General features: G+C 50.5%; 1 protein-coding gene across 2 annotated transcripts in view; it reads right to left on the bottom strand.

Annotated features, from left to right (window-relative positions):
• LOC147099940 (SMAD family member 3) overlaps positions 1–22,715 on the bottom strand; it is a 128,707-nt gene continuing 105,992 nt past the window's right edge. For both annotated transcript variants that reach the window (XM_085968438.1, XM_085968439.1), the window contains 4 exons: positions 13,235–13,447; positions 9,972–10,109; positions 8,988–9,132; positions 1–1,489 (listed from right to left, as the gene is read on the bottom strand). In XM_085968438.1, the coding sequence (XP_085824564.1) occupies positions 1,366–1,489; positions 8,988–9,132; positions 9,972–10,109; positions 13,235–13,447 (620 nt within the window). In that variant the 3' untranslated portion in view covers positions 1–1,365. The remainder of the gene's footprint in view (positions 1,490–8,987; positions 9,133–9,971; positions 10,110–13,234; positions 13,448–22,715) is intronic.

The following is a 22,715-nucleotide window of genomic DNA, read 5'->3' as shown; positions in this document are numbered from 1 at the left end:
CCCACCACCCACCAAACATCCCGGGGACGTGAAAGTCAACTGTTGTGTCTTAACCACCACCCTGTCCGAGATCAGTCAACACCGCACTAACCTGGCATTAAAGCTATGGCCTTTTTGGTCTGTACGAGCCTGCTGAGCAGAGCTATCGGAGAGGCCATCAGTGCCACATTTTTACTGGAGCTGAACATTATGCAGGTGCTACAGCCAGGACTGAAGCTGATTCCAAGCAGGGAAGGGAAGGGGAGAGGTGGTGGTGGGGGGGTGATTTAGAGTCGGGCTTAACCACTAAATATTGGCCACTCTGCACACCTCCATAACTCGCATTAATATAGTGCCTTTAACTAGATAAAATGTCCCAAGGCGCTTCATAGAGGCCTAAGAAAAAATTTTCAATGTAGATTGGATTGTTCAAAAGTAACAACTGCCAGCTACTATAATCAAGTGCTCAAAATCTGTTTCAACTCGGACTAGAAAAGAGGAAAGTTTTAAAAGCGGGTGTTAGTGTGCAAGAACCTTCGTAATACAAGTAGAAACACAGAATGGGGGGAAAAAAAGGTTACTGGCAAAAGAAATCACAAGCTTCCAGTACATTGATGATGAGAATACGTCCTGGGAAGGGCAGCTCCACTTCCCCATCCCCCAACAGTTGGTGGCATTATACAGGGGTGGGGGGCCTGCAGAACAATCGCGGCTTCATAAACCACCGAGCACGGCGAGAACGGGCTGGTCTGAACAGGAGAACGGTCGTTAACAGTTTTCTCGCTTCTGAGTCTAACAACTGGCTCGAGTCGCCACAGCGATGGCAGGCGGGAAAACGGCCTTCTTCCCAGGCACAGCCCTCAAAAGTTCCACGAGGCCGTTAAAAGAATTTAAAACGAGAGAGAGCGCGCGAGAGCAATTTGTCTCTAGGTAACTGTACTATTCATCCTAGTTGTAGAGATAGGACATGAAGTCAAATAATACAAAATGGCCAGACCTAGAGTTGGCACAAAAACAACAGCCGACAAATTTGCCATCTGGTAGCGGTGGTGGGGGGTGGGAGTTTCTTTTCCTCCCGTCGAAAAAACAGAATTGAAAATGGATGCTTTTTCCTTTTTTTTTTTTGTTTGCGTTTGCTCTTGTAAATATTTCCCGACAGCATTGCCACAGAAAGTGCTTGCAGTTATTGTGGGGAAGTGGCAAAGATGGTACCTGGTATCGCTGCAGAAGAAGCCACCAGCAGAGGGCACTGCGAGTGGCAATATTTTATTTTTTTCTCTCGTTGTTGACCCGATTTTTTTTCTTCAATCTTTCTATAAATTAACCGCTACAGGTTAGGTCAGTAAAATTTGGCAGGTTGTCTTCCCTGAGATGAAAACCAATCTTCTACGACATGCTCGAACAGCGAATGGCCGGCGATCCCATCTGGGTGAGGACTTTGTCCAGCCACTGCAGAGGTCCGTTCAGGTGAAGCTCGATCCAGCATGGGGTGCTGGTCACCGTCTGACGTCTACAGAGATAAAGGCAGGGCATCAAAATGTACACAGGCGGGGAACTTCAATATGCCCCCCCCCCCCCCACCCCCCCACAAACAATACATTCTGCCCCCAGCAATAATGAGGTTTTATACTTTAAAGCTCAGGAATTGTTCCTCATCAGAAAGACTTGCAATTACAGAGCGCCTCATCACATCTCTCAAACATGCAATGTGCAATATGCAGTCACTTTTGTTAAATGCACACTGAAGGGAAAGTCTGCTTTAAACATCCCCAACAAGAACTTTAACACTGGTTAAACCACAGTAACTGCAAGCTGAGAAACAGGAATATAAAAGGAACATTAACAGACATTATGTGTCGAGATAAAGGGCAGCTGCTAACCAAGGACCAAATTCTTGGGTTGCTATGGAATCGGAAGAACGGACCGGTGTGGTTTTGAGCTAAGAAACCGCTGAATGACAACAGACACTATGGGGTAACCCCACTAAACTTTGAACCAACCGTGAACAACAAGGGGCGATACAGGCGTGCCTGAAGGAACCAAGCATCGAGGCGTGCATCTGTCGATCACAAAGGATGTGTGGATAAAAAGGATACAAGAACTTAATAATACCAAGCTCCTGTACTGCAATCAGCTGGGACAGACGGGTCCCTAATCTAACGGAACGAAGACATCTAAAGATTGAACGGGCTTTGGGTGATTGTCAGTCTAGCCAACTCCAGAACAGGTCTAGTTGTGTTTCTTATTTAATCCATGTATTAGTGGTTTAAAAAAAAGATAATCTGTGTGTGGGATAGTGTGTTTCTGTTAAGGCGGATTCAGGTCCAGAAACCCCACTTTAACATCCACTCTAGGAGGTGTGAGGGGACAATGCCTACAATGCTAGCTATCCATGTTTTTGCAGAGATATGATGTGGAGATGCCGGTGTTGGACTGGGGTGGACAAATGTGAGAAGTCACACAACACCAGGTTATAGTCCAACAGCTTTATTTGAAATCACAAGCTTTCAGAGCGCTGCTCCTTCGTCACTTCACCTGACGAAGGAGCAGCGCTCCGAAAGCTTGTGATTTCAAATAAAGCTGTTGGACTATAACCTGGTGTTGTGTGACTTCTCACATTTGCAGAGATAGTCAAGGTTTTTGTACCAGGGATTCCCCACTTGCAGGTAACGATCACTGAGGACTTCACAGCATCGAGGCCAACTCATGAGCCACCTTTGCTCATCTGAAATGGTCCCTTTCTGCTCATCCCTGACCCACACCCCTTCCTACCTGATGATTAAGATGCTACACACTGAAGATGGTGCCCAAAAACACAATGGCCCAGAAATTCAGGTCTCCATGGGTGAGTACGCACGGGGTACTCTCCCGTAGGCCCAACGGAAGTGCCGGTTTCCTGCATGCACGGGAAACCGGCACTTCCGTTCCCCTGAAAGAAGGAGTTAAGAGGTGGAACGCGTGCGCAGGAGAGGCTGCGTGTGCGCATTGAACTTATGTTTTTTTTGCAGGTTTTCCCGGGAGGGTAAGTCTCCAGAAGTTAGACATGTAAAAAGCAGTCGCAAGGCCTGCTTTTTACAAGGTAAGTGGTGAATTAATTAAAATTAAAACATTTTTTCCCCACAGGTTTATTAGTTTTAAATACTTTAAAGAAAGGTAAGTTTATTTTTAGTCCTGTTAGAAAATAAAATTATTTTTTTCAAAAATTTAAATTATTGTTTAAAGTAGTTATTTCATGTAATTTAGTTTATTTAAAAAATTATTTGAAGATTTAGTGATGTTTTGGGGCTTATAGTATTTATAAGTTTGACAGGTCTTCCTGTCAAACTTATGAATGAAGCATTCCCTTCTACCATTGGCTCCCCATGGCCCACGTGATCCCAGGGGATGCATCAAACTAACTGCGCCCCTGGGATATGCAAGCACTGCGCGCCGGCAGTTGGAGGAGGCCCAGGATCGCAATTCTACGGGGACCCTCAGCTCAACGGCCGCCGCGCTAGGTAAGTGCAGGGCGGAGGCTTGCACCCGCGGGAAGCCCCCGACCCGAATTTCTGGGCCATTATGGTGACCTGAAGTTACAGCTGATTCATTTCAGCCCATCTGCCTGTATTAGATTTTTAAGATAAACTTTGATACTGGAATTGCCGATCTTGCAATAGTGTTGCGAGATCAGGATTAGACACCCATTGCATCGTAGCAGCCCCAAGCAAAGTGGGAGCTGCTGCCACAAGAAGCAGGCTGGAGTGACCGTGAGAATAAAGCGACAGAAGAGGGGGTAAGCGGGGGAGAGCAGCTCTGTGACACTGCGATGACTGTTGAAGACAATTTTAGAATGATAAGAATTCACTTTAGCAACAGAGAGTACTATACATACCCACAATTTAGCCACAAGAAATGAGAGGCGCTCTCCTTGCCACACGAGTAACGGAGTGTTGAGTGTTTCTGCAGCTTAAGTTATGCTGCACAGTACCTTCAGTGTGACTACATATCCTAGGCCTATGTTTAGAGGGATTTTTTTGGGTTATCATCTTTCTTGGGGCTGCGTTAGCTTTTTCTGGTTGACGGTTGCCATGTGTGTTGTTATGCAAGTGAATGTGGCAGCCATTTTGCACACATTAAGGTGCTTCCAAAAAAAAGCAATGAGATGAATGGTTTTTGATGGTGTTGGTAGAGGGACCAATATTAGCCAGGATACTAGGTCTTTGACTATTCCCATTAGGACCTTCAACATCTACCTGGACCATTAGAATAGGTAGATGGCTTGGTTTAACATCTCATCCAAAGTATGACAGTATCCCAAGTGTCAACCTTGACTATGTGCTCAAGTCCTGGAGTGGGGTTTGAACCTGCAGGTAAAAAACAAATGTGTCCACCTTTCAGTTACACTGTTTATTGCCCCTTTTGTTTAGAGAGGGGTTCTCTAATACAGCCTGGGCTAAAAGTGCTGAGGAACCTGATTGCCCCTTTTACATTACACAGCAACAAGTTGCCGTGTGTGTACGCTTATTACCAGGTTCAGTCACTCCCCCAAGCCAGCTTCCTTGATAGTGTGACCAGCCCCTGTTGTCTTTTTTTATGGCCAACTCTCTGCCCAAGAGGTCTGACTCTTGCTGTGGTACAGTTCCACAGGAGCCACGCACCCCTTTATTTCAACAAACAGCCAGGCCTCGTGTGTGAGCCTCGACAATGAATATCAGCTGGCCAATTTTTTGTTTTATTCAGTCATATGATGTGGGCGTTGCTGGCAAGGCCAGCATTTATTGCCCATCCCTAGTTGCCCTTTGAGAAGGTGGTGGTGAGCTGCCTTCTTGAGCTGCTGCAGTCCGTGTGGTGAAGGTGCTCCCACAGTGCTGTTGGGGAGGGAGTTCCAGGATTTTGACCCAACGACGATGAAGGAATGGCGATATACTTCCAAGTCAGGATGGTGTGTGACTTGGAGGTGGTGATGTTCCCATGCACCTGCTGCCCTTGTCCTTCTAGGTGGAAGAGTTTGCGGGTTTGGGAGGTGCTGCCGAAGAAGCCTTGGCGAGTTGCTGCAGTGCATCTTGTAGATGGTACACACTGCAGCCACGGTACGCCGGTGGTGGAGGGAGTGAATGTTTAAGGTGGTGGATGGGGTGCCAATCAAGCGGGCTGCTTTATCCTGGATGGTGTCGAGCTTCTTGAGTGTTGTTGGAGCTGCACTCATCCAGGCAAGTGGAGAGTATTCCATCACACTCCTTACTTGTGGCTTGTAGATGGTGGAAAGGCTTTGGGGAGTCAGGAGGTGAGACACTCGCCGCAAAATACCTAGCCTCTGACCTGCTCTTGTTGCCACAGTATTTATGTGGCTGGTCCAGTTAAGTTTCTGGTCAAAGGTAACCCGCCCAGGATGTTGATGGTGGGGGATTCGGCGATGGTAATGCCGTTGAATGTCAGTGGGCGGTGGTTAGACTCTCTTGTTGGAGATAGTCATTGCCTGGCACTTGTGTGGCACAAATGTTACCTGCCACTTATCAGCCCAAGCCTGAACGTCGTCCAGGTCTTGCTGCACACGGGCACGGACTGCTTCATTATCTGAGGAGTTGTGAATGGTGCTGCACACTGTGCAGTCATCAGTGAACATCCCCACTTCTGATCTTATGTTGGAGGGAAGGTCATTGATGAAGCAGCTGAAGATGGTTGGGTTAGGACACTGCCCTGAGGAACTTCAGTTTTACTAGGGCTCCTTGATGCCACACTTGGTCAAATGCTGCCTTGATGTCAAGGGCAGTCACTCTCACCTCACCTGTGGAATTCAGCTCTTTTGTCCATGTTTGGACCAAGGCTGTAATGAGGTCTGGAGCCGAGTGGTCCTGGCGGAACCCAAACTGGGCACTTGACCATGGGCTGGCCTTACCTGATGTTCCAGCCAGGATCAGAAGCTAGAGCCCTGGCTGATATTGTCCCCTCGCTAGCCCAGAAAGACCTAGGCCAATTATAATGCCCCTAACACTGCCCTGGCCATGATCAGCTAACTCAGCACAGACTGGGAATCTGACCTTGGACCTTCTGGTCTGTACGGAGCAGTCCCAAACCAGCCAGTGTCTTTACGCAGAAGGTCATCAAGAGAGCAGCATTATTAACAACTTGCATTTTGGTAGCATTCCTCAAATACAGGCAGATAACTGGGTGCTTTAAAAGTGAGGAGAGAAAAACTAAAGCAGAAAGAGGGGGAGAAGAGAAAGTCCCACTCAACACGCAAGGCTTAGAAACATAGAAGATAGGAGTAGGAGTAGGCCATTTGGCCCCTCGAGCCTGCTCTGCCATTTAATGAGATCATGGCTGATCATCCAAATTCAGTACCCTGTCCCTGCCTTCTCCCCATATCCCTTGATCCCTTTAGCCTTAAGAAATATATCTAACTCCTTAAATATATTTAATGAATTGGCCTCAACTGTCTTCTGTGGTAGAGAATTCCACAGGTTCACCACTGTCTGGGTGAAGAAATTCATCCTCATCTCTGTCCTAAATGGCCTACCCCTTATCCTTAGACTGTGACCCCTGGTTCTGGACTCCCCGCCATCAGGAACATCCTTCCTGCATCTAGTCTGTCTAGTCCTGTTAGAATTTTACAAGTTTCGATGAGATCCCCTCATTCTTCTAAACTCCAGCGAATAGAAGCCCAATCGACCCAATCTCTCCTCATACGTCATTCCTGCCATCCCAGGTATCAGTCTGGTGAATCTTCGCTGCACTCCCTCCATGGCAAGAACATCCTTCCTCAGATAATATATTGAGAGGCTTTTCAAAGTAGAGAAATAAGTGGGAAGGTAAAGAGGTTTAGGGAAGGAGTTCCAGGAGATAAAGATATGGAGGCTGGAAGAGTGGTCACAAATGGTGGTGCGGGCAACAGAATATTGCTGGGGAAACTCTTCATTTTTTTTTTAGGGAATGTCAATATTACATTTTAAACTGTGGTCTTGCTGGTGAGATTATTTCTTCTAAAACATCCAAATTAGACTTGGGGAGAAAAAAAAACTCAACTACAAAGATAAACCATTTGGCTCGACATGGATAAGAGCTTCCTTTTGAAAGGAGGGCAAAAGCTGAAGGAAATGGAACAAACTTTTCTTTTCAGTTTGTGCCCAAGGGTGTCGCAGGATTTACACTCCACACGCTGTGGAGTATTTACCCACTTCTTAATAATTAATGATCCTTTTCCCTACTCCATCACAACCCCCTCCCACCTTCTCAGTCCCAACTTAAAATGTTCAGGAGTGGCTTGAGGGCAGCACTGATATTTTTTGTGTGTGTGTGTGTTTCTGTGCACGTTTAGCATCTGGATGTGATTATCTAGCTGGACAGGAGCCAACACTTTGGAGTATTGGCTGTTATTTGAATGTGGGGAGAATTCGCATAGTCTCCAAACATCTGGTGGGTTTGGAAGGTGGGGGAGTTGCTAATCAGAGACAGATCAGAGCTGCTGCTGTCCCTCCTGCCTGCTAAACGCGAATATGCAAAAGAAAATATATATCTTGAATTACCGAGCTAATTTGGAGACATGGCCATTCAAAATTACACGGTGCAATTTAGCAGAAGAGTTTCCCCTTTTGCTCCAAAGACTGGAATTAATTTTAAAGAATGCTGATGAACTCAACATCCTGCAAGGTAACTGGGGGGACCGGATAGTATCGCACACACACACACTCTCAGCTTTATATCATCTGTTCCTTTAGCTCAATATTCTGGGCAATTTAACAACAACAACTTGCATTTATACAGCGCCTTTAATGTAGTAAAACGTCCCAAGGTGCTTCACAGGAGCGATTATCAAACAAAATTTGACACCGAGCCATTTAAGGAGATATTAGGACTGGTTGGTCAGAGGTAGGTTTTAAGGAGCGTCTTAAAAGGAGGAGGGAGAGGCGGAGAGGTTTAGGGAGAGAATTCCAGAGCTTCGGGCCCAGGCAGCAGAAGGCACGGCCACCAATGGTTTAGGTTGCAGTTACACTATTGTGTTGACAGAAGTGGTTTTGGGCATATTCAACGTGAATATAATGTACGGTGATTTTATGTTGCTTTTTTTCTAACTCGGATCTCCCTGTCTGCCCACACCAGCGAATCTGCCAAGTTTATTTTGGGATTGTCACCATCTGTGAAACCTGCCCCTTGGGCACTGGTGGCACTAACACAACTGTGCAGCAATGTGACAGTACCTTTAGAAGATTGCTGAGCACATTAAAGACCCAAGGTGTGAGGCCCTTCCCTGCAGAAGGCCATCTGATGGTGGCCCAACGCATGCAGTATAAATCTGGCCTTGGACTCAACCTGCACCCTTCCTGCAAACATCAGCCATCCACCTCCCCAAGTGGGACTGGCAGAGCCCTGGGGGAGCAAAGAAAGCAAGAAAGACAGACTTGCATTTCTATAGCGCCTTTCGCAATCACCGGACGTCCCAAAGTGCTTTACAGCCAACAAAGTACTTTTGAAGTGGAGTCACTGTTGTAATGTGGGAAACGTGGCAGCCAATTTGCACACAGCAAGTTCCCACAAACAGCAATTTCATAATAACCAGATAATTTTTTTAGTGATGTTGATTGAGGGATAAATATTGGCCAGGACACCGGGGAGAACTCCCCTGCTCTTCTTCGAAATAGTGCCATGGGATCTTTTACATCTACCTGAGAGAGCAGACGGGGCCTCGGTTTAACGTCTCATCAAAAAGGCAGCACCTCCGACAGTGCAGCACTCCCTCAGCACTGCACTGGGAGCGTCAGCCTAGCTTTATGTGCTCAAGTCCCTGGAGTGGGGACTTGAACCCCACAACCTTCTGACTCCGAGGCGAGTGTGCTACCCAACTGAGCCACAGCTGACCCAGCAGACAGCCCACCTGCTCTCTCGGCTGAGCATCGAGACTCCTGCTCATGTTGCAAAACATGCAAACCAGTAACGCGACCGCGAGTGCCTAAAGCACCGGGTCCCCTTGGTTGCCAGATTCCCGCGTTATTAGAGGCCGAGGTGCGTTTGGCATTGAACATTGTGAACGATACCTGTACTCTGCTCCCCAGCCTTTGACAAAGCTCATTCGGATTGTGCACATCCTGGTCAGCTGGTACACTGCTTCAAAGCCCTGGTTCACTGACTGAGCCAGTAGAGCTGCAAACTCCTGGTTATTAAAGATCTTGAGGTTGCATCCTGTTAAGGAAGAGAGCAAACCCATTGCAGATCAGAATGCACATCACTCGCCAGAAAATTGCCATGTTCCTCCCGCAAAATTCCACCCCCCTCACCACCCCGATTCCAACTTATACCTCACTGCCAAGTGCGTGTGTTTGTCTATTTAAACCATCTAAACCCCTTGATTAAGTGCCAACCTGTAGCTCACTCCTGGGTAACTGTTATTCTTAGTACATAAACCATCTGAACCCCTTGATTAAATTCTAGCCTGTAGCTCACTCCTGGGTAACTGCTATTCTACTTATAAACCATCTGAACCCAGCCTGCAACTCACTGCTGGGAAATCTGTTATTCAATGTATAAACCGTCAAACCCCTTGCCTTCAAATCCAACATCCGTTCAGTATTCTGGAACAGCTCTTGTTAGTGGAGTGTATCAGAAACCACAAGGGCTGCAGTGTGTTACGAAGCCAGTCTCATTACAGATTAAGAGGTGTATAGCGTCTCCTTGAATTACACTCGCGCTGATCATTACCCCTCGTTACTCAGGGTAGGGAGGCCCTGGCTCAGCTCCTAGGGTGGTCCAAAGCCACGGCCCCCTTCGCAAAGAACAGAGCCGCTCTTGGGGCACAAGGGACTGCTCTACGGTTAATGACATCGCTGCCTGACGCAGCAAGCCTCATTGAGGGTTTGAAGAATTTGTCGGGTCATATTTCGACGCAAGAAAGGTTATGAATAGACAGCGGGGAAGTACAATGAACAGAAAGTACTCCTCCCCCCACACCCACAAGTTTCCCTTCCCATTTAATTGAGAACTTAACAGAAGGCAGCACATGAAAGCCGCTCCATCGCGGTTACCTGGCGGAATCTTGCAAACGGTCGCAGGGTGCCACCCATAGCGCTGGTTGCAGTTCGGACTCTGAACAAAGATGGCGCTGTCACTCAGGCATTCAGCAAAGACCTCTCCCCCAATGTAGTATAGCCTGACTCCCCGGCCTGGAATGCACAGGACACATGGCCGTCAGCAGTCAGAAACACAACCAAGGCAAACACAGGGCCTTTTCAGCATTGCTCCACACGAAACAGCGTGTCCTTAAAAGAACCCAGCTGCATTGAACATAATCGCCCTGTTTACAAACCCAAGTATGCAAACTTGAAAAACCATGAGGAGAATGTTGATAAGAAAGCATTTGGAAGGCACTAAAATGAAATCTAAATGAGATAAGAAATTTAAAAAAAAAAAACACTCAGTCTGTCTGCAGTGTTATTTAAAAAATCCTTAACATACCCTCATGGGAACACACACACATAACCTTAGTGGCAGACCCTGAACTCAGAGTGTCCTGGGCTCGGTTCTTAAAGATGACCTTGTCCTAAGCTGGGCAAATTTTGTCTATCCCAGAGTCAGAACTTTAAACATGCACTTGAAACAGGCCTATCATCACTCCTGTGTTCGTCAGTGGTCTGCTCATCAGACCACAATCTGATAACCAAGACCAACGTACAGTGACCCACTAGTCATTTCTATGTGTATGGACCGTACACACACACACACACATATATATATATATAAATATTATATGGAGACAACGAAAGACACACAGACAGACAGGCAGAGACATTGACGGACTTTTGGGCCTGTTACTTTAATAGATGGCTTTCACTACTGCAATGAATGCTGGGATAGCCGCATCCCCAAAGCTGCAAGAGAGAACACCTGTGACATGAATCAGTCATTCATGAAAGAAAGACTCATGAAATAATACTGAGCGGCCTGTGGGTGGCGCTGTCCAGGGAGAGTATAAATACTCGGGCACGGGCCCAGCTTGCTCAGGACATTCTTAACAGGAACTAGTGAAGGACAGAACTAGACCTCCATGTTGTAAGACAGTTGATTAAAGCTTTGTTTAATGCTTAGACCAAGTGCCTGGTAGTTTTCTTACGTCAACCTGCATATTCCACGATCAGATGAGCTGCGAAGTGAGACAGAGAAATGCAGTGAAAGGGAAAGGCAAGGAAACGAGATATCGGAGGGGCCGAGGAGGAGATATTAAATGCTGGTTGGCCATCCCCTATGGCCGAGACAGACACAGCTTGCCACAAGGCGACGCCTCAGATACACAACTCGCGATTCAAAATCTCACGACTGATGATCTGTCTGTTGTCGACAGCTCTGGTAAGTGCGTGTTTCATGGGAAAGCTTACTCAATATGCCTGTACAACAGCATCTCTTGCTTACCCTCCTATTGTCCTGTGACATTATAAAATAGGAAAGCTCCCAACAATCCCCTGCTCCTCATTCAGGCCAACACAGGAGGCATTCCGCACAAAATGTTTCCTCCCAGGTTCTCTCAAGTCAGCACTTGCAAAGTATAAAATTAAGCAACAGGTGGTGACTGAGAAGTGCTGGGCAGAGCACAGGCCTCTTCCCTTATAGGGAAATGTAACCCCCTTTTTATTTAGAAAGGGGTTGCACCACTTGAGCTCGGTTTGCCTAAACTGTGCGTCTAACAATGAGACTAACAGCAAGAAAGAGCTTGCATTTAATATATTTAATGGCCAGTTGAACCTTTTTTTGGTGGTGTTGATTGAAGGATGAATGTTGGCTGGGACTCCAGGAGAACTCCCTGTTGTTCTTCAAATATTGACTTGGGATATTTATTTTATTATTCATTCTATGGATGTGGGCATTGGTGGCAAGGCTGGTATTTATTGCCCATCCCTAGTTGCCTTGAGAATGTGGTGGTGAGCCGCCTTCTTGAACCACTGCAAGCAATTTGATACGGCGGAGTGGCTTGCTCGGCCACTTCAGAGGGCAGTTAAGAATCAACCATGTTGGTGTGAGACAACAACAACATGAACTTGCATTTATATAGCGCCTTTGGCGTAGTAAAACGTCCCAAGGCGCTTAACAGGAGCGATTATCAAACAGAATTTGACACCGAGCCACATAAGGAGATATTAGGACAGGTGACCAAAAGCTTGGTCAACGAGGTAGGTGTGCGGACATCACTCAAAAGCCATCAGGAGTAGGAACGCTGGTTGATTTGGTTTTTGCTCCCAGTTCCTACACTTTTGAGACTTTAGGGGTTAATATTAGCAACCCAACCGCACGATGATGTCAGATAACTCAACCCGGACCAGGGTTCAAACCCGTGACGGAGCCGTGCATTTACCCGCCGAGCCATTGGCGGTTAACCCGCCACTAAAGCATCAGTGCGAGGCGGTCTTGCTTTGCTCCAACGCCGCAGATACCAAGCGTCAATCCAGAGTCAAGGCCTAACCTCAGCTTGGAGTAAAGAGGAGCGAGATCCCCCGGAGGAGGGAACCTCACTGCTGTGACTTGGGAGTCAGTTTGGACTTTAACACCCGATTTACACTACACAGGTTGGTGTTGGTGCAAAGCTGAAACCACTGAAATGATGGTGTGAATCCACCCTTAACCATAAAGTTGCTGAGACAACACAGTCATCTCTCTGCAACAACAACACTTTATACAGCGACTTTAATGTAGTAAAACATCCCAAAGCGTTTCACAGGAGCATAATCAGACAAAAGTTAACACCGAGCCACATAAGGAGATATCAGGACAGCTTGGTCAAAGAGGTCGGTTTTAAGGAGCGTCTTAAAGGAGCAGAGAGCAGCGGAGAGGTTTAGCAAAGGAATTCCAAGAGCTCAGGGCCCAGGCAGCTGAAGGCACAGCCGCCAATGGTGGAGCGAAAAAAATTGGGGGCTGCGCAAGAGGCCAGAATTGGAGGAGCGCAGAGATCTCGGAGGGTTGTAGGACTGGAAGAGATTACAGAGGTAGGGAGGGGTAAGGAGACCGTGGAGGGATTTGAACACAAGGATGAAGAATTTTAAAAATCGAGGCGTTGCAGGACCGGGAGCTAGTGTGGGTCAACAAGCACAGGGGTGATGGGTGAACGGGACTTGGTGCGAGTCAGGATACAGGCAGCAGAGCTTTGGGATGAGCTCAAGTTCATAGAGGTTTGTAGGTGGGAGTCTGGCCAAGAGAGCGTTGGAATAGACCATTACCAATGTGCAACGTGTAGGTATCGGGGGAGGACATCACTCAAAAGTCATCAGGAGTAGGAATTACAATAGCCAATGCGATCCATTACCAATGTGCCGTCTCGTCAGCTCCACGGCAGCGTTCCTGTTCACATTTGACAGCAGCCCCAAGCAGAAGCGTTCGGAGTTGGATGGATCGGTGAAGCCATCCACGGTGAGAGAGGGCTGTGAGGCGTGGAACGTCTCTCCCACTCGCTGGTTCAGTTCATAGTAGGCGATTGAGCACCAGAAGGCTGGCTCACAGTAGGTGACCGGCTGAAGATCTGCAAAAGACGACAACAAAAAGCCGTGAAACAAATTTATACCAAAGGGCGGGGGCTCCAAATAAGGGAGTTGGCCGTTTTCCACTTCCAAGTTTCTGAGCCCAACTTGTAGCATCCCTACCGACGTCCTGACAACACTATGAGCTGCACCTGTCCCGCCATAGTCAGCCGTGGCTCATTGGGTCGCACACTCGCCTCGGAGTCAGAAGGTTGTGGGTTCAAGTCTCACTCCAGAGACTTGAGCAGAAAAATCTAGGCTGACACTCCCAGTGCAGTGCTGAGGGAGCGCTGCACTGTCGGAGGTGCCGTCTTTCAGACGAGGCGTTAAACCGAGGCCCCGTCTGCCCTCTCAGGTAAGATCCCATGGCACTACTTTGAAGAGCAGGGGAGTTATCCCCGGTGTCCTGGGACCAATATTTATCCCTCAATCAACATCACTAAAACAGATTATCTGGTCATTATCACATTGCTGTTTGTGGGAGCTTGCTGTGGGTGAATTGGCTGCCGCGTTTCCCACATTACAACAGTGACTACACATCAAAAAAGTACCTCATTGGCTGTAAAGCGCTTTGAGACGTCCTGAGGTCGTGAAAGACGCTACAGAAATGCAAGTCTTTTTTTTTTCTTTTATTGCAAGCATTCTCTTTCAGAGTTGGGAGTGAGAAAACAAATACAGGAAACTTTCGATTAACCGGCCCCTAAATAACCGGAAATGTCGGTTTACCGGCAAAATTCAGGAGTCGGTTTCAGCTAACTTTTATAACTTTTATTACTTGCACAGCAACAAATTGAGGAAGGCAAGGGTTTGGCTGCAGCTGTTGCTAAGCTACAGAGACGCTTGCAACTTGTGGACGTTCTTCTGAAGCGCAACAGGGTTTGTTGCTTCATACGGAGCTCTAAGGTCCGTATCTTTCACTATAGCGTTCGGTTATCCGGAATTGTTGCTGAACCGGCACCACGTCGGTCCCGTCCGTGCCGGATACCAGAAAGTTTCCTGTAGAATGATATTTCAAAGCGTCGCCACCCAATCATACAGAAACGGGCCATTCAGCCCATCAGGTCTGCACTGGTCTTTATATCCCATGAGTTATCGAGTCTAATCCCACCCTCCTGTACCCGTCCCACATACCCATTCATTGTCCTCTTTTTCAAAGATTTCATGGACTCTGCTTGAACAATGGTTAGTGGCAGAAAATTGCAAATTTTCACCACCATTTGTATAAAGAATGTTTTTTTTCTTTCAATCTCCCCTTTAATAACATTTGGTGATTATCTTAAATTCGTGCCTGCTCATTGCTGCCTCGCTGACCATTGGGGGCAATCGATCAGTAATTATCCGACTGGAACCCTGCAGAATCCTCAAGAACGCCATCAGCTCACTCCCCTCAACCCCATCAGTCCAGGGAGAGAAGCTTCATTGAAAAGGAAAAAGAATGTAGGGAAACACAGCGGCCAATCTGTGCACAGCAAGATCCCGCACACGGCAATAAAATAAATAACCAGATCATCTGTTTTGGTGATGTTGGTTGAGGGATAAATATTGGCCCCAGGACAGCAGGGAGCACTCCCCCTGCTCTTCTTCAAAATAGTGGCCGTGGGATCTTTTACATCCACCCGAGGGGGCAGACGGGGCCTCGGTTTAACGTCTCATCCGAAAGACGGCACCTCCAACAGGGCAGCGCTCCCCTCAGTACCACCTAACTGTAACCCCTCAACTCTGGCAACATCCCAGTGAATCTACTCTGTACTTTTTCCATTGCTTTTAGATCCTTTCCATTATGGGATGCCCAAAACTGCACACGGTACTCAAAACGCAGCCTAACTTGAGATTTCGTACAAGTTCAACATTACCTCTTTGCTTTTGTATTCTCTGTCTCTAGATACAAAAGCAAAGATTCGATTTGCCTTATCTACTTGTGCTGTCTGCACGCCAAGGTCCCCATGCTCATCTACTCCATTTATAATCTTACATTTAAGCTGTACTTCCTTTTCCTATCATTATTCCCAGTATATATATTACTTCATAATCTTAATAAAATCATTGGGCTTATTCACAATACAAATCAGATGTGGGTGTTCAGGGACCCGAGGTACAGTCAGTGCAATGAGCTGAATGGGCTGCACTTGCCCTGGTTTTTGGTTATCAGTTTTTCTGTTGATCACAGAAACCTTGCTGATTGATGGTCTAGATGTGCAAGGCCATCGCCTGGTGTGTTACTGAGATACACAAGCCCACGGCTGATCCCTGGTCTGTGGCGGAGTGAGTCGATCCGAGCCAGAGGAGCTCCTCGAATGGCCGGGTGCCTCCCTGCACTGAAGCATTGCGAATTCACACATCGCATCCCGGGTGCCGGGCAGCGTTTGATGATCTCCGTTAGGGCGCTACAATTGGCTGCGGCACCCGAGGTACATGCTGGTCCACACCCACAGCGTTGCAAAACCATTAAAGCCAAAATAGGAGGAAAGGCGGCACTAGCAAGGGCTGAGATTATGGCTTTGTACTCCCGATCACAGACTTATGACTTGAATGTTTCTCTCCCTCTCACTCGCGCGCACTCCCCCCTCACTCGCGCGCACTCCCCCCTCACTCGCGCGCACTCCCCCCCTCACTCGCGCGCACTCCCCCCCTCACTCGCGCGCACTCCCCCCTCACTCGCGCGCACTCCCCCCTCACTCGCGCGCACTCCCCCCTCACTCGCGCGCACTCCCCCCCTCACTCGCGCGCACTCCCCCCCTCACTCGCACGCAATCCCCCCCTCACTCGCGCGCACTCCCCCCCTCACTCGCGCGCACTCCCCCCCTCACTCGCGCGCACTCCCCCCCTCACTCTCGCGCACCCCCCTCACTCTCGCGCACTCCCCCCCTCACTCTCGCGCACTCCCCCCCCTCTCACTCGCGCACTCCCCCCCTCTCACTCGCGCACTCCCCCCCTCACTCGCGCACTCACCCCCCCCACTCGCGCACTTCCCCCCCTCACTCGCGCACTCCCCCCCCCCTCACTCGCGCACTTCCCCCCCCCCTCACTCGCGCACTCCCCCCCCTCACTCGCGCACTCACCCCCCCCACTCGCACACACTCCCCCCCCCCCCCCACTCGCACACACTCCCCCCCCCCCCCCACTCGCACACACTCCCCCCCCCTCACTCGCACACTCCCCCCCCACCGCCCCCCCTCACTCGCACACTCCCCCCCCCCCCCCCCTCAATTCAATTTTTCAATTCAAATCGCTTTATTGGCATGACAAGGTACATCTTATGTTGTCAAAGCATCGAAAAACATTCATGTTTGTACACAAAAATACAGATCTATCCATACAGTCTATAAACAGATATATCCCTGAGTGTATAAATATACTTTCATATAATTTATATATACTCTTTTCTTATATTTAGTGGTTGTCCCTCTGTTTATGGCAAGCTGTAACATAGTGTGCCGCTAGTGTTACACAATTTCTCTCTTCCCCTAGTAGGTATGGGAGTTTTTGGTCGTCATTCAAATTTCTGAATTCCGGGCATATTTTTGTCAATTTTGGGTAGAAATTCTCCCTTATGCCCTGATATTTTCTACAAGCTGTGAGGAAGTGCATCTCTGTCTCCACCACTCCCTGACTGCAGTGACTGTCCCTGTGTCTACCTTTTTCGATCGCCAGGGCTATGTTCACCAAGTCTGTACATTGTCAAGGTTTTTTCTCAGTTTTGCTATCCTTTACCATGGTCAGGTAATCAGCCATGTTGTATTGTCTGTTTAGGGCCAAGTAGCAATTGAGTTTGCTTTGGGTTTTTTGTTGTTTTCTGCCCAATATGACAGATATTTTTTCCTTTTGCTTAGCGACGATTGTGTTGGGTCGAATTCTTTGTGTTACGCTGTCACTGTCCTGGGGCTGGTTATTGTTAGTAGTGTTAGTAGTTTACTTCACTGAGTCCCCAGGACCAGTTGACTGAGGGTATTCTTCTTTATGGTCCTCTCTTGGCATTTCAGGGCTTCGTAATGATAGCATTGGGGGTTGCTCATTTCTAGGTGTTTCCAGAATTTGGTGGCTCTTTTTTGGATAGTGATTATTAATGGATATTGGCCTAGTTCTGCCCTGCATGCATTGTTTACGGTTTTTCCTTTGAGTCCAGAGGATACTTTTACAGAATTCTGCATGTAGGATCTCAATTGGGTGTTTTGTCCCATTTTGCAAATTCTTGTTGTGTTAGCGGTCCCCCACACCTCACTGCCATAGAGTGCAATTGGTTCAATTACTGATTTGAAAATTTTGAGCCAAATGCTAATTGGGATTTCTATTTGGATTGATTTTTTAATGGCATAGAAAAGCCCTTCTTGCTTTCTCTCACACGCACACTCCCCCCCTCTCACTCGCACACTCCCCCCCTCCCACACTGCCCCCGCCTCTCACGCATGCACTCCTCTCCCCCCCCCGCGCTCCCTCCCTCTCTCGCGCGCTCGCTCCCTCTCCCCTCTCGCCCCCTCCCTCTCGCGCCCGCCTCCCTCCCGCGCCCCCTCCCTCTCGCCCGCGGCCCGCTCCCTCTCGCGCGCGCCCGCTCCCTCTCGCGCGCGCGCCCGCTCCCTCTCGCACCTTCTTTGTACTGACTCGAGAGCAAGTATGTCCTTTCTTAAGTATGGATACCAAAAACTGTACACAGTATTCCAGATGCGGTCCCTCACCAATACCTTGTACAACTGAAGCAATACCTCCCTATTTTTTATATTCTATCCCCCTAGCAATGAAAAGCCAACATTCCATTGGCCTTCTTAATCACTTGCTGCACCTGCATACTAACCTTTTTGAGTTTCGTGCACCAGGGACCCCCCAGATCCCTTTGTACTTCAGTACTTTTCCAGTTTCTTGCCATTAAGATAATAACTTGCTCTACGATTTTTTCCTGCCAAAGTGCATAACCTCACACTTTCCAGCATTGTATTCCATCTGCCAAATCTCTGCCCACTTACTTAGCCTGTCTATGTCCCCCTTGCAGGTTTTTTTATGTCCTCCTCAGTCACTACTTTCCCTCCCATCTTAGTATCATCTGCAAACTTTGATATGTTACACTCGGTCCCCCTCCTCCAAATCGTTAATATAGATTGTAAAGAGTTGGGGGACCCAGCACTGACCCCTGCGGAAACACCACTAGTTACTGATTGCCAGTCTGAGAATGAACCATTTATCCCAAACTCTCTGCCTTGTTAGATAGCCAATCCTCTATCCATGCCAGAAACATTACCTCCAATCCCGTGATTTTTTTATCTTAAGCAATAATCTTGTGTGGCACCTTGTCAAATGCCTTTTGGAAGTCTAAAATACACTACGTCCACTGGTTTCCCTTTTATCCACCCTATATGTCCACTTCCTCAAAGAACTCCAGCAAATTTGTCAAACATGACTTCCCCTTCATAAAAACCATGCTGACTTTGTCCTATTAAATTATGATTATCCAAATGTCCTGTTACTGTCTCCTTAATAATGGGACTCCAAAAATTTTACCTACCACAGATGTTAGGCTAACCGGTCCTATAGTTTCCAGCCTTCTGTCTACTGCCCTTTTTAAATAAGGGTGTTTACATTAGCAGTTTTCCAGTCTGCTGGGGACCTTTGCCGAGTCCAGGGAGTTTTGGAAAATTATTACCAATGCATCCACAATCCCTACCGCCACTTCCCTCAAGACCCTAGGATGTAAGCCATCAGGTCCAGGTGATTTATCCGCCTTGAGTCCCATTATTTTACCGAGTACCACTTCCTTAGTGATTTTGATCGTGTTTTAGCTCCTCCCCCCCTTTAGCCCCCTGTTTGTCCAGTGTTGGGATATTCTTAGTGTCTTCTACTGTAAAGGACTGATGTAAAAATATTCATTCAGTATTTTTGCCATCTCCATATTTTCCCACCATTAATTTTCCCGGTCCTCATCCTCTAAGGGGACCAACATTTACTTTAGCCACCCTTTTTCTTTTTTATATAAACTATAAAAAAACTCTTACTATCTGTTTTTTATATTTTTTGCTAATTTACTTTCATAATCTATCTTCCCTTTCTTAATCAATCTTTTTGTTATTTTTTGCTATCTTTTAAAGTTTTTCCCCAATCCTCTATCCTCCCACTAGATTTGGCTACCTTATATGCCCCTTGTTTTTAGTCCGAATACTATCCTTAATTTCTTTACTTAGCCACGGATGGCTGTCTTTTCTTTTTACACACACGCATGCACACTCCCTCCCCCCCCCCTCGCGCACACGCTCCCCCCCCTCCCCTCGCGCACACGCTCCCCCCCCTCCCCTCGCGCACACGCTCCCCCCCCTCCCTCGCGCACACGCTCCCCCCCTCCCTCGCGCACACGCTCCCCCCCCTCTCGCGCACACGCTCCCCCCCCCTCTCGCGCACCACGCTCCCCCCCCCCCTCGCGCACACACGCTCCCCCCCCCCTCTCGCGCACAACGCTCCCCCCCCCCCTCGCGCACCACGCTCCCCCCCCCCTCTCGCACACGCTCCCCCCCCCTCGCGCACACGCTCCCCCCCCCCTCTCGCGCACGCGCCTCCCCCCCCCTCTCGCGCACACGCTCCCCCCCCTCGCGCGCACTCCTCCCCCCCCCCCTCGCGCGCACTCCCCCCCCCCCCCCCCCTCGCGCGCACTCCCCCCCCTCGCGCGCACTCCCCCCCCCCCGCGCGCCACTCGCCCCCCCCCTCGCGCGCACTCCCCCCCCCCCCGCGCGCACTCCCCCCCCCCCCCTCCCCGCCCCCCCCCCGCCGCACTCCCCCCCCCCCTCGCGCACACTTCCCCCCCCCCCCCCCTCGCGCGCACTCCCCCCCCCCCCCCCCCCCTCGCGCACCACTTCCCCCCCCCCCCCCCCCCTCGCGCGCACTCGCCCCCCCCTCGCGCGCACTCGCCCCCCCCCCCCCCCCCCTCGCGCGCACTCCCCCCCCCCCCCCCTCGCGCGCACTCGCCCCCCCCCCCCCCTCGCGCGCACTCGCCCCCCCCCCCCCCCCTCGCGCGCACTTCCCCCCCCCCCCCCTCGCGCGCACTCCCCCCCCCCTCGCGCGCCAACTCCCCCCCGCGCGCACTCCCCCCCCCCCCTCGCGCGCGCCACTCCCCCCCCCCCCCTCGCGCGCACTTCCCCCCCCCCCCCCCTCGCGCGCACTTTCCCCCCCCCCCCCCCTCGCGCGCCACTTCCCCCCCCCCCCCCCCTCGCGCGCACTTTCCCCCCCCCCCCCCCTCGCGCGCACTTCCCCCCCCCCCCCTCGCGCGCGCACTTCCCCCCCCCCCCCCCCCCCTCGCGCACTCCCCCCCCCCCCCCCCCCCTCGCGCACACTCCCCCCCCCCCCCCCCCCCTCGCGCACACTCCCCCCCCCCCCCCCCCCCCCGCGCACACTCCCCCCCCCCCCCTCGCGCACAACTCCCCCCCCCCCCCCCTCGCGCACACTCCCCCCCCCCCCTCGCGCACACTCCCCCCCCCCCCCCCCTCGCGCACACTCCCCCCCCCCCCTCGCGCACACTCCCCCCCCCCCCTCGCGCACACTCTCCCCCCCCCTCTCGCGCACACTCTCCCCCCCCCCCTCTCGCGCACACTCTCCCCCCCCCCCTCTCGCGCACACTCTCCCCCCCCCTCTCGCGCACACTCTCCCCCCCCCCCTCTCGCGCACACTCTCCCCCCCCCCTCTCGCGCACACTCTCCCCCCCCCCTCTCGCGCACACTCTCCCCCCCCCCTCTCGCGCACACTCTCCCCCCCCCCTCTCGCGCACACTCTCTCCCCCCCCCCTCTCGCGCACACTCTCCCCCCCCCCCTCTCGCGCACACTCTCCTCCCCCCCCCCTCGCACACACTCTCCCCCCCCCCCCCTCTCGCGCACACTCTCCCCCCCCCCCCCTCTCGCGCACACTCTCTCCCCCCCCCTCTCGCGCCACACCTCTCTCCCCCCCCCTCTCGCGCACACTCTCTCCCCCCCCCTCTCGCGCACACTCTCTCCCCCCCCCTCTCGCGCACACTCTCTCCCCCCCCCCCCCTCGCGCACACTCTCTCCCCCCCCCCTCGCGCACACTCTCTCCCCCCCCCCCTCGCACACACTCTCTCCCCCCCCCCTCGCACACACTCTCTCCCCCCCCCCCCTCGCACACACTCTCTCTCCCCCCCCCCCTCTCGCACACACTCTCCCCTCCCTCTCTCTCTCTCTCTCTCTCTCACACACACACACAGCGCAGTTCAGTTTGAAACAGCTGCTACACATTTTTATGCTCTGAACAGCTGTTCTCAGTAGCAGAATGCAATCTCCCAGCAGAACAATGATCCCCATTTTTAGAATAAAAGCTCCTACTTCCAGAACAATAGTCTTCTTCCTACAATCTCCTCCCCCTGCCCCATAAACACCAACTCTTGCTGACACACAGTTTGCACTGTCCCAATGGTACCGTGCCCAAGATAGCTATTTTTTCATGTTAGACTGGGGGCTGGAGTGTGTGGGGCGGGGGGGGGGGGGGGGTGGAGAAGAGGGCGAAATGACACGTGAGTGTTCAAAATATGGAGGGGCAATCTCACCGACAATCACGCACACTCACACACGCTTGCACACACTCGCTCACTCACACGCACGCACCAAAATGTCAACACATCTACTTTCTAACAGGGGTCAGAAAATCAGGAGCAGCAAACCCCGGCTGATTTTTTTTTAAACCATATCGCAGTGTGATTTGCCAGTTTTCAGGAGAGAGGGAAGAAAAGTTGGGAGGGACATTTTGTTTACAAGAGGGCCCAATGCCACTGTCTCTGGGGAATGGTGCATCGCAGTGTGGTGGACCGAACTGGCCTGGGTGTGCGAGGGAGAAGACGACAAAACGGGACCACACACACACGCTTCATGTTCTAAGTGCAGCCATTTCTTCAGTAAACAAACAGGAAGTGTAGTACTTCTGCCTGGCACACTGAATCGTCACATGGCAGTGCCACGTTTTCCTGTTTACATTTTTAAGCTTACACTAGATTTAGATTTAGCAAAAAGTCCACACACACACACGATCTGTTTTCATAGAAAACATAGAAGATAGGAGCAGGAGTAGGCCATTCGGGCCCCCTCGAGCCTGCTCCGCCATTTAATGAGATCATGGCTGATCATCCAAATTCAGTACCCTGTCCCCCTGCCTTTCTCTCCCCATATCCCTTGATCCCTTTAGCCTTAAGAAAATATATCTAACTCGGGTTTTCGGGTTTCCCCCATCTTCCTCTCCTGCAGGTGTTTCACTCCTTGCTGGAGTCTGGTTTCTGCAGGCACTTAGGCAAACCCTTC

The sequence above is a fragment of the Somniosus microcephalus genome, chromosome 27 (genome assembly GCF_052327205.1).
Source record: "Somniosus microcephalus isolate GS21.2 chromosome 27, FLI_Smic_1.0, whole genome shotgun sequence".
NCBI classification, from domain to species: Eukaryota; Metazoa; Chordata; class Chondrichthyes; order Squaliformes; family Somniosidae; genus Somniosus; species Somniosus microcephalus.
The sequence above is the reverse complement of the archived record's forward strand: the minus strand, read 5'-3'. Positions and strand labels throughout refer to the sequence as shown.